Here is a 13,804-nt window from a genome sequence, read left to right as displayed (position 1 = left end):
AGCCTTACTTGGGGCAGGGACTGTGTCCGACCCGATAAAGCTTGTTTCCACCCCAGCACTTAGCACAGTGCCTGGCTCATAATTATTTGAGAAGCAGCATGGCATAGTAGATTTTATTTTATTTTGTTAATATGTTTTGTTGTCTGTCGCCCCCTTCTAGATTGTGAGCCCACTGTTGGGTAGGGACCGGCTCTATATGTTGCCACCTTGTACTTCCCAAGCGCTTAGTACAGTGCTCTGCACACTGTAAGCGCTCAATAAATGCGATTGAATGAATGAATAGTAGATGGAGCATGTGCCTGGGAGTCAAAAGGTCATGGGTTCTAATCCTGACCCTTCCACTTGTCTGCTGTTTGACCTTGGTCAAGCCTCCTCACTTCTCCGGGCTTTAGTTACCTCATCTGGAAAATGGGGATTGAGGTTTTGAGCCCCACGTGGGACAGGGACTGGGTTCAACCTAATTTGCTCATATCCACCCCACTGCTTAGTACAGTGCCTGGCACATAGTAAGCACCTAAAAAATACCATGATTATTATTATTACCTGGCTTTGAGCTGAGCACCTGCCATGTACATATCTCTTTGCTGAGTGCCTGGAGTAATCGAACAGAAGCCACAGGCCTGGTCTCCTGCCTTCAGCGGGCTGACGATCGAACTGAGGAGGCAGCTAGTAGGACGTTATTTACCCAGATAAGGAGCTGGAGGAAAAGCTGGGAAGCAACAAGTAATAGCCCAAATCTGTCACGTCGATGAGACTGAATAAATAATTGAATGTACCCATTGGAGAAGCTGCGAGGCCTAGTGGAGAGAACATGCACCTGGGTGTCGGGCCCTGGGTTCTAATCCTGACGCCACCAGTTACCTGCTCTGTGACCTGGAACAAGGCACTTGACTTCTCTGTGCCTCAGTTCCCTCATCTGCAGAATGGGGAGTCAATACCTGCTCTCCCTCCGACTTAGACTGCAAGCCCCAAGTGGAACCTGCTGAGCTTGTATCTACCCCAGCATTTAGTACACTGCTTGGCACATAGTAAGTGCTTAATACCACAATAATAATAATAATAATGGCATTTATTAAGTGCCTACTATGTGCAAAGCACAGTTCTAAGAGCTGGGGAGGTTACAAGGTGATGAGGTTGTCCCACAGGGGGCTCACAGTCTTCATCCCCATTTTCCAGATGAGATAATTGAGGCATAGAGAAGTGAAGTGATTTGTCCAAAGTCACACAGCTGACAAGTGGCGGAGCCGGGATTTGAACCCATGACCTCTGACTCCAAAGCCTGGGCTCTTTTCACAGAGCCATGCTGCTTCTCCATAGAGGTATGAGGGTGGGTGTGAAGGCGTCACTGCTCAGAGAGGAAGTCCGGTGGCTGCCACCTGGGGTGTTGGGAATTAGCAGGGAAAGCTTTTGGGAGGGTTTGAAGGTGGGGAGAGCTGTGTTCTGGCAGATTTGGAAGGAATGGGGCAAGTCACTCAACCCCTCCAGCCCTTCGGTCCCTCCTTGGCAATCCGAATCGTTCTTTGGTTCACAGTGGTGAACCTTGATCTCTTGGAAAGAGGTTCTCTTGCACACTCTCTGTGAAAATAGTTGGGCATCTTTTCTGGGCCCAGGCCATGTGGGTGAGCATTGTGCAGATGCTCATGAGGAAAAGTGATGCCTCCCATCCACCAGTGGGGCATCTGTACCAGTTATTTGAATGGCGGTGAGGATGGTTACCCTCTCCCTTCCTTCCTTCCTGTCTCCCTCCCCGCCTTTCTCTCTCTCTTCCCAGCACCCCTGGGAAGAAGCAGCGTGGCTCAGTGGATAGGGCCCGGGCTTTAGAGTCAGAGGCAATGTGTTCAAATCCAGGCTCCACCACTTGTCAGCTGTGTGACTTTAGGCAAGTCACTTAACTTCTCTGTGCCTCAGTTACCTCATCTGGAAAATGGGGGTGAAGACTATGAGCCCCCTGTGGGACAACCTGATCACCTTGTAACCTCCCCAGTGCTTAGAACAGTGCTTTGCACATAGTAAGCGCTTAATAAATGCCATAAGCAAGCACCCCTGCACCCAGGGATCCCCCTTGCCAACTGCCATTGGGAAGAACTGGGCCAATCTGTGGCCCCAAAAGAGAAAATTAGAGATGCCCGCGGCAGCAGGCATCATTAGGACTTCCGCCCGTTGGCTGAGCCGTTGTCGAGCGCCATGTTTTTTTTTTAGACTGTGAGCCCACTGTTGGGTAGGGACTGTCTCTATATGTTGCCAACTTGTACTTTCCAAGCACTTAGTACAGTGCTCTGCACACAGTAAGCTCTCAATAAATACGATTGATGATGATGATGATGTTAGAGAGTGGCTTAGGACGGGCCTCTCTCGTAAAAACCAGGCGGAAAGCAGAGAGCAAGAAACAAAGAGCAGCAGCAATGTGCACACATACACACTCTGTCTCCTCTCTTTATCTCTCTCTTACCTCTCTCACCTCATTTCCTCCCTCCCTCCCTCCCTCCTTGCCTAACCAGGCATGTCCAATTGGGAAACCTGCGGGAGCCTAGAGCAGGGTGCCTGGTGGGGAGTCACTTCAGGGGTGGACCAAAGCAATGCCGTGATCGTGATGTGGAACAGCCCGACAGGCAGGCGAGGCCAAGGCGTGACTCTAGATGGGCGAGTTCCCTGGGGGAAGGCAGCGGCGGCAAGGGGATGCATTCTTTGGGATGCCACCAAAACCCTTGGCTGTGGCACTCCCTGGGCAGACCCATCCCCGGTTAGGCCACGGAAAAAGCGAAGCCTCATCAGCATCATCAATCGTATTTATTGAGCGCTTACTGTGTGCACAGTACTGTACTAAGTGCTTGGGAAGTACAAGTTGGCAACATATAGAGACAGTCCCTACCCAACAGTGGGCTCACAGTCTAAAAGGGGGAGACAGAGAACAAAACCAAACATACTAACAAAATAAAATAAATAGAATAGATATGTACAAGCAAAATAAATAAATAAATAAATAGAGTAACAAATATGTACAAACATACATATAAACAGGTGCTGTGGGGAAGGGAAGGAGGTAAGATGGAGGGGGATGGAGAGGGGGACGAGGGGGAGAGGAAGGAAGGGGCCCAGTCTGGGAAGGCCTCCTGGAGGAGGTGAGCTCTCAGTAGGGCCTTGAAGGGAGGAAGAGAGCTAGCTTGGCGGATGGGCAGAGGGAGGGCATTCCAGGCCCGGGGGATGACGTGGGCCGGGGGTCGATGGCGGGACAGGCGAGAACGAGGTACGGTGAGGAGATTAGCGGCAGAGGAGCGGAGGGTGCGGGGTGGGCTGTAGAAGTAGAGAAGGGAGGTGAGGTAGGAGGGGGCAAGGTGATGGACAGCCTTGAAGCCCAGGGTGAGGAGTTTCTGCCTGATGCACAGATTGATTGGTAGCCACTGGAGATTTTCGAGGAAGCCTCAATTGGTCCCCAGGGGTGCGGCAGCGGGGGGCTTTTGCCGACCCCAGGCTCGTAGGGCAAGGCTTGTTTTGGACCTCGCCACCGAGCTGGCCCGATCCGACCACTCTGGTCCGCCCTGGGGCCCGACCGCTGACCGGTTTTTCCCGGCACACAGGTGGAGCGGGTTCCTCCTGTGTGCCACCGCCATGCTGCTCGTCATCGTCCCCATGTTCGCCTTTCCCAAGACGCTGCCACCCCGCCACAAGAAGAAGAGAAGGAAAAAGAAGCTGGGAGCCCCCGATGGGCCCGGGGACGAAGATGTCTTCAAGGAGAAATCGAGCGCCAGAGGACAAGGGGATGGGGCGGGTCCATCGTCTCTGGGATTCGGGAAGAGCATCAGAGGTAAGCTCACCCGGAGAGGTCACGCGACTGCTGCTCTTCCCCCTCCCAGTACCTCCCCCCACCTCCCCCGTCTCTTTTTTTCCTTTCCTCACCTACCCAGTGCACACACAGGCAAGCCCACATCCAGGTTGGGGTGACCCCCTGCCAAGGCCGGACTCCACAGTAATAATAATAATTATAATAATTATAATAATTGTGGCATTTGTTAAGCGCTTACTATATGCCAGCTACCATAGTAAATGCTAGGGTAGATAAAAGGTCATTGGGTTGGACACAGTCCCTGGCCCACATAAGGCTCACAGTCTTAATCCCCATTTTACAAATGAGGTGACTGAGGCCCAGAGAAGTGAAGCGACCTGCCCAAAGTCAAACAGCAGACGTGGTGGAGCTGGGATTAGAACCCAGGTCCATCTGACTTCCAGGCTCGGGCTCTAGCCACTAGGCCATGCTACTTCTCAACACCACGTCGTCCCATTTCCCCAGATGATAATAGCAGAAATAGTTCTGGTATTTGTTAGTAATAATAATAATAATAATTTTGGTATTTGTTAAGCGCTTACTATGTGCCAAGCACTGTTCTAAGCGCTAGGGGAGATACAAGGCAATCAGGTTGTCCCACATGGGGCTCACAGTCTTAATCCCCATTTTCTGGATGAGGTAATTGAGGCACAGAGAAGTTAAGTGACTTTCCCAAAGTCACACAGCTGATAAGTGGCAGAGCTGGGATTAGAACCCATGACCTCTGACTCCCCATTCAGCCACACTGCTTCTCTAAGTGTTAAGCACTTACTATGTGCCGAGCACTGTTTTAAGCAGTGGAGTAGATATGAGAAGATTAGGTTGGACTCTCTCTGTCCCATGTGGGGCCCACAGCCTACGTAGGAGGAGTAGGATTTAATCCCCATTTTACAGATGAGGCAAGTGAGGTGCAGATAATCTCAATCAATTGTATTTATTGAGCACTTACTGTGCGCAGAGTACTGAACTAAGCCCTTGGGAGAGTACAATATAACAAAGTTTATTCATTCATTCAAACGTATTTATTGAGCACTTACTGTGTGCAAAGCACTGTACTAAGTGCTTGGTAGAGTACAATAAGATAATATACAGATACATTCCCTGCCCACAGTGAGTGTACAGTCTAGAGGGAGAGACGGATGTTAATATAAATAGATTAGGGATATGGACATAAGTGCTGTGGAGATGAGGGAGGGATGAAGCAGCGTGGCTCAGTGGAAAGAGCCCGGGCTTTGGAGTCAGAGGTCGTGGGTTCAAATCCCGGCTCCGCCACTTGTCAGCTGTGTGACGTTGGGCAAGTCACTTCACTTCTCTGGGCCTCAGTTCCCTCATCTGTAAAATGGGGATGAAGACTGTGAGCCCCTCGTGGGACAACCTGATTACCTTGTACCTACCCCAGCGCTTAGAACAGTGCTTTGCACATAGTAAGCGCTTAACAAATGCCAACATGATTATTATTATTATTATTATGATGATGATGATGATGATGAATAAAAGGAGCAAATTCAAGTGCCAGGGGGGACACAGAAGGGAGTGGGAGAAGAGGAAGAGATGGCTTAGTCAGGGAAGGCCTCTTGGAGGAGACATGCCAAAAAAGGGTTTTAAGGTGGGGAGAATGGTCATCTGCTGGATAGGAAGGAGGTGAGAGTTCCAAGTCAGAAGCAGGGTGAGTGATCGGTGGTGCGATAATAATAATACTACTACTACTAATAATAATAGTGGCATTTGTTAAGCATTTACTATGTGCAAAGCACTGTTCTAAGTGCTGGGGGGATGCAGTGTGATCAAGTTGTCCCACCTGGGGCTCACAGTCTTAATCCCCATTTTACAGATGAGGTAACTGAGGCTCAGAGAAGTTAAGGGACTTGCCCAAGGTCACACAGCAGACATGTGGTGGAGTCAGGATTCGAACCCATGACCTCGGACTCCAAAGCCCGTGCTCTTTCCGTTGAGCCACGCTGCTTCTCGATAAGTTGAGAAGTAAAGTGGCTTGCCTGTGGTCACAAAGCAGACAAGTGGTGGAACCGGGATTAGAGCCCAGGTCCTAAGTACTAATAATGATAATAATAGGGTGATGGTATTTGTTAAGCGCTTTCTATGTGCCAGCCACTGTTCTAAGCTCTGGGGTAGATACAAAGTAATCAGGTTGTCCCAAGTGGGGCTCACAGTCTCAATCCCCATTTTCCAGATGAGGTAACTGAGGCACAGAGAAGTGAAGTGGCTTGCCCAAGGCCACACAGCAGACAAGTGGTGGAGCCGGGATTAGAACCCATGTCCTAAACCCGAGCTCTTGCCACTAAGCCACACCGCTTCACAAGGCCTGGGTTCTTTCCATTAGGCCAGTCTGCCCAAGGCACAGCTGGTAAACCTGTCAGTGTCTCATTCAACCACCTGCAGAGCACTGTTTTGGTTGCCTGCTGTACTGGGCACCTACCAGTAGTTGTAGTAATACTATTTATTAAGTGCTTATTTGGTGCAGAACACTGAACTAAGCACTGGGAACGAATCCACGGGTGGGAATTTGACACCATCCCTGTCCCTCATGGGGCTCACAGGCGGATAAATAATAAATAAATAATAATAATGGCATTTATTAAGCGCTTACTATGTGCAAAGCACTGTTCTAAGCACTGGGGAGGTTACAAAGTGATCAGGTTGTCCCACGGGGGGGGCTCACATTCTTCATCCCCATTTTACAGATGAGGGAACTGAGGCCCAGAGAAGTGAAGTGACTTACCCAAAGTCACACAGCTGACAATTGGTGGAGCCGGGCTTTGAACCCATAACCTCTGAATCCAAAGCCCGGGATCTTTCCACTGAGCCATGCTGCTTCTCTGATAGAGAACAGGTATCGAATCTCCATTTTATTGATGAGGGTAGGGAAAACCGCTAGCATCAAGAATCAGGAAAAAATAAGCAAATGCTGAACTGATGAAAATGGACGAGTAAGCTCCTCGAGGGCAGGGATAGTATTTACTTTACTGCAATCTCCCAGGCGCTCAGTACACTGTTCTGCATACAGTAGGCCCTCAGTCAATACCACTGATTGGTTATATACATAAGTGCTTCTTATAAGGAGAGGCTAAGGGAGACATAGAAAAGAAGGGCAGAATTATTCCATTTTTAGTATTTATGGAGCACCTGCCGTGTCAGAACACTGTATCAGGTGCTTGGGAGAATGCCAGAGACTTCGAAGGCACAATCCCCACCTGAAAAAAGATTATAATCTGGCAGAGGAAACACATGAAATAATTTATAGGTTGGCAGAAAAAAAGATTGCAAAGACTGATATGTGGTTGTGAGAGGGTCCCGGCTCTGCCGATTGTCAGCTGTGTGACTCTGGGCAAGTCACTTAACTTCTCTGGGCCTCAGTTCCCTCAACTGTAAAATGGGGATTAAGACTGTGAGCCCACCATGGGACAACCTGATCTCCTTGTAACCTCCCCAGCGCTTAGAACAGTGCTTTGCACATAGTAAGCGCTTAATAAATGCCACTATTATTATTATTAGAGGGGGCAGATTGATGTGCCCATCTGGGGTTTGGCGGATTTGAAGCCAGGACGGTGAGCTACAGCCCAGTATTTAGCACAGTGCCTGGCACATAGTAAGTGCTTAACAAAATACCATAATTATTATTATAATGATTATGATTATTTCAGGCAGGAGGCAGAGCGTGAGTCAGTGGTAGGAAGTGGGAGAGACGAGAAGGAGGCACAGTGTGTTGGTGAATGTGGGAGGAGCGAAGTGTGTGAGCTGGGGTTGAGTGGAAGAAGGGAGCGGAGAGGTCGTAAGGAGGGAGCTGATTGGAGGACCTGGAAAGTTGGGAATCGGGAATTGTGAATCTGGGAGACAATGTGGGGGCCAGTGGGAGCACGGGTCAGCTGACTGGGGGCCCAATCGGACCGGGGCTGTAAAGATCCTCTAGAGCTCAGCGACAGCAAAATGGTCCATCGGGGGCCGGTGGGTCGGTCCAAAAGTGGCCTTGCCGCTGTGGATCCCTCCCATCAGTCACTTTAGCTCACCCGATTTACCGTCTCCCCCCACTGTGGGAGGGGCAGAGGGAATTAGCTGGCATTTTGGATTCATCCTGGACACGGATGAGGTGTGGAATAAGCTGGGCCTCTGCGACCAGACCTGTTATCCCCTCTCCAGTCGAGCCCCGGGTTAAACCTCGCTGCCCGGTGGAAAGGTCAAACTTGCCCCATGGGACCCAGGTCTGGTCCCAGTGGCCTCTAGCTCTGCTGGCGTGGCCCCTGGTGATCCCCGGGATCTCAATGCCCGTGCCATCCACGTTGACTCGGAAAGGGGTCAATAATCGCGGACTCCTCAGTGCTCAGTCTAAGGGGCAGAGAGGCACTACAACTGCCTCCATCAAAGGGTCCACAAGTTGGGCCGGTTGGCGTCCAAACACTCGAGCCCTGGAATATACTGAGTGCCTCTGAGAGCGAGCCACTGCACTGAAGCCAGATCGACACTCCTTTCGGGGAGGCAGTGGGGGAAGACACAGATGTCTACCGTCGTCGGGGAGGAGGAAGGATTAGGGGAGGTCAAGGAGTTGAACGCTGTGCACCCGTGCTGTTCATCCTTTTCCAAAGGCGGGTCAGTGGAAAGGCCTTTGACACTCGATTTCTGTTTCGTCTCTGTGTGGGATGGCAGTTCTCATTGTCGGCATTTGCAGAAAATGATTTAGCTTTTTCCTCATTCACCGTCAAAGTCACGTCATACTTCACATGGAGGTTTTGGGATCCAGTCCTCAGTGGTGGCCGTGACACTGAGAAATCCTGAGAAAGAAATCCTCAGGAGCTGTTTCCCAAATACTCCCTGCCCCCATTCCCTCTCCCGAGATGTGCAGACCCCCCCGCTCCGTCCCTTTTCAGGCAGAAAAAAAAATGCCATTTAAAAATATCAAACTTGAAAAAAAGATTATCAGTTTTATCAACTGCTTCCTCTCTGCCACTTATCCAGTTGTTTTATTCACTGTTAAAGGCGCTTGTGATATGGCCTTCATCTTTCCTAAAACCTAACTTGTGGTTCCAAAGTTGAAGCCTTCTGGGTTGTTTTGCTACCAGAGGCCTGGGCTGGCAGTGATAATAATTACTAGGGTATTTGTTAAGCGCTTTCTACGTGTCAAGCACCGTTCTAAGCCTGGTCGATCGGAGTCAATCAATCAGTGGTAGTTATTGAGCTCTGACTGGGAGCAGAGCACTGCACTGAGCACTAGTATAGTGCTCAAGCATTATGCACACAGGGCTCAATAAATAATATTGATTCCAGGGAGCGTACAGTACAACAGTTGATAGAAACGTTCCCTGCCCACAAGGAGCTTCCAGTCTCTAGGGCGAGATAGACAGGAAAATAGATTACGGCTGTGGACAGAAGAAACCCTTCTGAGCGGAGAGTGGTTGGTGCTTTCTGATCGCTTGGCTCATCTTGTAGGGGGATGGGTGGGCCAGGGGGTGGGGTGGACATTTTCCAACACCGTTTGGCCTCGTGTCTGGCTGATGTCAGAGCCTAAGGAGCCAAGAGGACATCACCACCCCTTCGGGATCCATGTCATCTTTTCCTTCGCCTGGTTTTTGGCCCCAGGTCACAGGATGGCAGAGCTCCAGGGTTCGAATCCCGGCCCCGCCGCCAGCCTGCTGGGTGATCTCCGGTGGGTCCCGGAACTTCTCTGGGCCTCAGTTCCTGGATCTGTGAAATGGGGATCCAATACCCGCTCTCTCTCCCTCTCCTGTAGACTGTGAGCGCCGAGGGGGATGGACACTCTGTCCAACCTGATGATCTTGGTTGTCCCCCAGCGCTTAGTACAGTGCTCGGCAGACTCGGCGCTTGACAGATACCACAGTTAACAATATAACGGTGGTGGGAAGGGGTGCTACTTCCCACCCAAACCCTGCTTTTCCCATTTTGATTTTCCATCGCAGGGACACCCTGCCCAGCTGCCTGCCACCCATCCATGGCTTATAACATCCGTCTGTCATTTTTGTCATCCCGTAGACCTCCCGAGAGCAGCTGGCAGGATCTTAAGCAACATGACATTCCTTTTTGTGAGTTTGTCATATACAGCTGAGAGTGCCATTGTCACCGCTTTTATCACCTTCATCCCCAAGTTCATCGAGTCCCAGTTCGGCATCCCCGCTTCCCGTGCCAGCATCTACACTGGTAAGGCCTGGCCGGCAGGGCCCCTCCTCTGCCACCCCCCAACCCTCCCTTCCCTCTCCACGCTCCCTGAACCCGCCTCCTGTCTCCCACCCACACTGCCGCCCAGCACAGGGCCAGAGTCGGTGGTCGGGTGGTGGGTGGATTGAAAACCACCGGTTTAATAAGTACAATTACTACTACTGTGTGGCTTAGTGGAAAGAGCCTGGGCTTAGGAGTCAGCGGTGGTGGGTTCGAATTCTGACTCCGCCACTTGTCAGCTGTGTGACCTTGGGCAAGCCACTTAACTTCTCCGTGCCTCAGTTACCTCATCTGTAAAATGGGGATGAAGACTGGGAGCCCCATGTGGGACAACCTGATCACCTTGTCTCCCCCCAGCGCTTAGAACAGTGCTTTGCACATAGTAAGTGCTTAATAAGTGCCATTATTATTATTTTTATTATTCTAATCCCAGTTCTGCCACTTCATCAGCTGTGTGACTTCGGGCAAGTCACTTAACTCCTCTGTACCTCAGTTACCTCATCTGTAAAATGGGGATTAAGACTGTGAGCCTCATGTGGGACAACCTCATTACCTTGTATTGACACCAGTGTTTAGAACAGTGCTTGGCACCTAGTAAGCGCTTAACAAATACCATCATTATTATTATTACCATTACAACTACCATTACAACTACAACTAGAGAAGCAGCATGGCTCAGTGGAAAGAGCACAGGCTTTGGAGCCAGAGGTCATGGGTTCATATCCCGGCTCTGCCACTTGTCAGCTGTGTGACTTTGGGCAAGTCACTTCACTTCTCTGGGCCTCGGTTACCTCATCTGTAAAATGGGGATTAAGACTGTGAGCCCCACATGGGATAACCTGATCACCTTGTAGCCTCCCAGAGCTTAGAACAGTGCTTTGCACATAGTAAGCGCTTAATAAATGCCATTATTATTAACTACAACCACTACGTTACTACCACTGTCACTATTATTACCACCACTGATATTACAACTACAACCACTACAATAAGTACTACTACTGGGTTATTCAGATCCTGGGGTGCAGCTCCTTATGTAGAACAATGCTTCAGAGCTTAGTACAGTGCTTTGCACATAGTAAGTGCTTAACAAATGCCATCATTATTATTATTATGTATGGCAGAAGAGAGGCAGGCTGCAAATTTCAGCCTGAAAGCCAACCATCTCTCCCTCTTTCCAGTGGTCAGGCTTTTCTCTGCAAATTCATCCATCACCTCCCCGCAGCAGCCCGGGCCCAGTTGACCGTGGGGGCCGTGGCTGACTGCTGGCAGTGGCCTGCTGAGGGGACCAGTGTCCCCTCTGTACCCATCGAGGAGTGCTTGGGCTCATGGATGGCCCAGTGGCCTCGCCGCGGTTTGACGATGGGCTCGGGACGCCGTCTGAGAGGTGGCAGTGACCAGTCGTGATGGCGGTGGTGGTTTGGTCTCTTGTTTTTAGGTGGAAGGGCGTCCCGAGCTTAGAATAGTGCTTGGCACATAGTGCTTAGCAAATACCATTATTATTATTATTATTACCCATTCAGGGACCCCCCCACCTGCCACTTTGTGAGCGTGTCTGTGTCTCTCTCGGGATCTGTCTGACCCCTCTCCCTTTCTCCACATCTCTTTGGTGTTTCCTATTTTGCCCCGAGTGCAGCCCGTTCAGTTTGGACATGACTTTCCTCTCGGGGAGTGCTACTGGGGAGAGAGGAATGGTTGCCTCCTGGTAACGGTCTGAGAATGGTGCCATCTCAGGAGTCAGCCCAGGAGCAGAAATGGCCTCTTGCGTTTTCCGGGATGCGACTCCCATGTCCGAGGAGAGCTGATATGTTGCCAACTTGTACTTCCCAAGCACTTAGTACAGTGCTCTGCACACAGTAAGCGCTCAATAAATACGATTGAATGAATGAATGAATGACGGATATCTGGTTTGGCTCTGGTTCCAGAGGTCCGTCTCATTTGGACGGACGCTGGTCAGCGCCACTGGAGCTCAGGGGCAGCGAGAGAGCATTTCTGTGGGCCGGCCGGCAAGCCCAGAGCCATCCTCCAGGGCCGCATCCCGGAGTCCCCGGCTGCCAAGCTGGTCTAGCCGCAGTGTGAGTGTGTGTGGCCTGGCTGGTGATTGGCTAAGCATCTTCTGGGGATTTGGACCGCGGAGGCTCAGCGTTGTGGATGGAGAATGTTCCATCCTCCGTTGTCCCCACCTTTTCCACTTCTCTCTAAGTCATTCCTCCTGCTTGAATAGTAAGGGGGTTGAGTGTCTATTGTATGCTGAGCACTGCACACCGGGCCGGGGTAGGCATGGGGCGACCCAGTCAGGCCCACTCAGAGGCCGTCTCTCTGTGGGAAAGCATCTGGGGAGGTTTTGGAAATTTGGGGGACCGGACTACAGGATGATCCTGGTCTGAGGTCCGCCCCGAGGGCTGGCCCCGAGCTGCCCAGGAATTCCGGGAAAGCAGTCCTAAGGCTTAGCCAGCGGGAGCATCCCCAGTGGCCGGCAACTAGTGACCAGGTAAGCTCTAGGGAGTCCAGGCTTGGGCTGGGTTTTTTTCCACGAGAATGCCAAAATGTGCAGGCCGGGAGCCAGCGGTCGACTCGGCCTTTGGTCATTTCTCACTTGGCTTCATATGGAAGGACAAAAGTGGTGTGGAAATGAAGAGAGATGGCAAGCAGGCAGGCGGGCTGGTCAGCTGTCTCCCCAGCCCCCTCTCTGCCCCCTCGCCGTCCCAGGGGATTCTCCCCTCCCGTGGTCTGGGGAGACCAGCATTTTGCTGTCTGCAGAAGGGTGGGTCGGTGTCCCTTTCTCCTCATCCTCCTCCCTCTCTCTTTCTCCCTCAACACCCCAAGAAGGAAAGCAAATTTAATGGAGTCCCTTTCTGCCCACTGCCGGTGATCCAGCAGGCAGGAGAGGAACCGGGCCAGGGACCAAGTCACCCCCGTAGCTCCTTGTCCAGGGGCCTCACCACCAAGCTGCCTTCCTCCCCTTGGGAATTCAGAGAAGCTCCCCTCCTTCACCCTCCCCGCGTGCCTCAGGCTAATGAATGCCTTGGCGTCTGTCTAGGCTGGGAGGAAGCGCCCTCCCCTCTCCATCTAAATAATGGAACAAGCATTCCAAGTTGAGGTAATGCCTTTTCTGTAACCAGAACCGGCTCCCGCTGGGCCGTGGATAGCCCGGGCTGCAGCCAGATTGTCAACTGATGACTGTGGCCCCTGTCCATGGGGCCGGGGGACGGGATGGGCGCTTGTAGCTGGTCACGGATCGACTGTGCTCCTAGGCCACTGAGGAGTTACTCACTGCGTGACCGGGGTTGGGTCAGGGATTGGGGATGGTGCCAGGTCATTGCACTCTGGCCTGATGGAATATTTATCACGTGTTTGGTCCTGCACGACTCAACGCGCTTGGGGGTGAAATTCCAGGAATGAATCAGACCTGTTTCTACCCTCAAGGAGTGCATGGTCTGGTCAGGTGCAGGAGGAGGCCGGCCCAAAGAAAATCCCAGCCCGAGCAGGCAAAAATTCTGTCGGCGGTGCCTGAGAACATGGAGGGAGAGGGCCAGGGAGCTCCCCGCATCTCCAAGGTGTCCAGAGCTCCCGGGCCCTTGTGGCTGAGCCGTCCCTGAGGGCAGTCCGTGGTGGGATGGAAGAAGGGACGGCGGGCACAAGCCGGGGGAGGCAGGAAGGAGGAATCCCCAGTACCCAGGGAGAGTGGAAGGAGGACCAGGCATAGAGCCAGGGAGAAAGCTGGCCCCTAAAATAGCTCTGGAGAGAGAAGAGCAGGCTCTAGCTTGGCTCGGGCAATCAGCAGGGCCCAGGCCACTCGAGGGG

At 51.7% G+C, this 13,804-nt stretch overlaps 1 protein-coding gene across 1 annotated transcript in view; it reads left to right on the top strand.

The window, feature by feature from the left end:
• The window catches only part of SLCO5A1 (solute carrier organic anion transporter family member 5A1), a 45,022-nt gene that overhangs the window by 18,625 nt on the left and 12,593 nt on the right, over window positions 1–13,804 (top strand). The window contains exons 5-6 of the mRNA XM_038766530.1: window positions 3,576–3,802; window positions 9,818–9,982. Coding sequence (XP_038622458.1) covers window positions 3,576–3,802; window positions 9,818–9,982 — 392 coding nt within the window. The remainder of the gene's footprint in view (window positions 1–3,575; window positions 3,803–9,817; window positions 9,983–13,804) is intronic.

Source organism: Tachyglossus aculeatus, chromosome 25 (genome assembly GCF_015852505.1).
Source record: "Tachyglossus aculeatus isolate mTacAcu1 chromosome 25, mTacAcu1.pri, whole genome shotgun sequence".
NCBI lineage: Eukaryota > Metazoa > Chordata > Mammalia > Monotremata > Tachyglossidae > Tachyglossus > Tachyglossus aculeatus.
The sequence above is the reverse complement of the archived record's forward strand: the minus strand, read 5'-3'. Positions and strand labels throughout refer to the sequence as shown.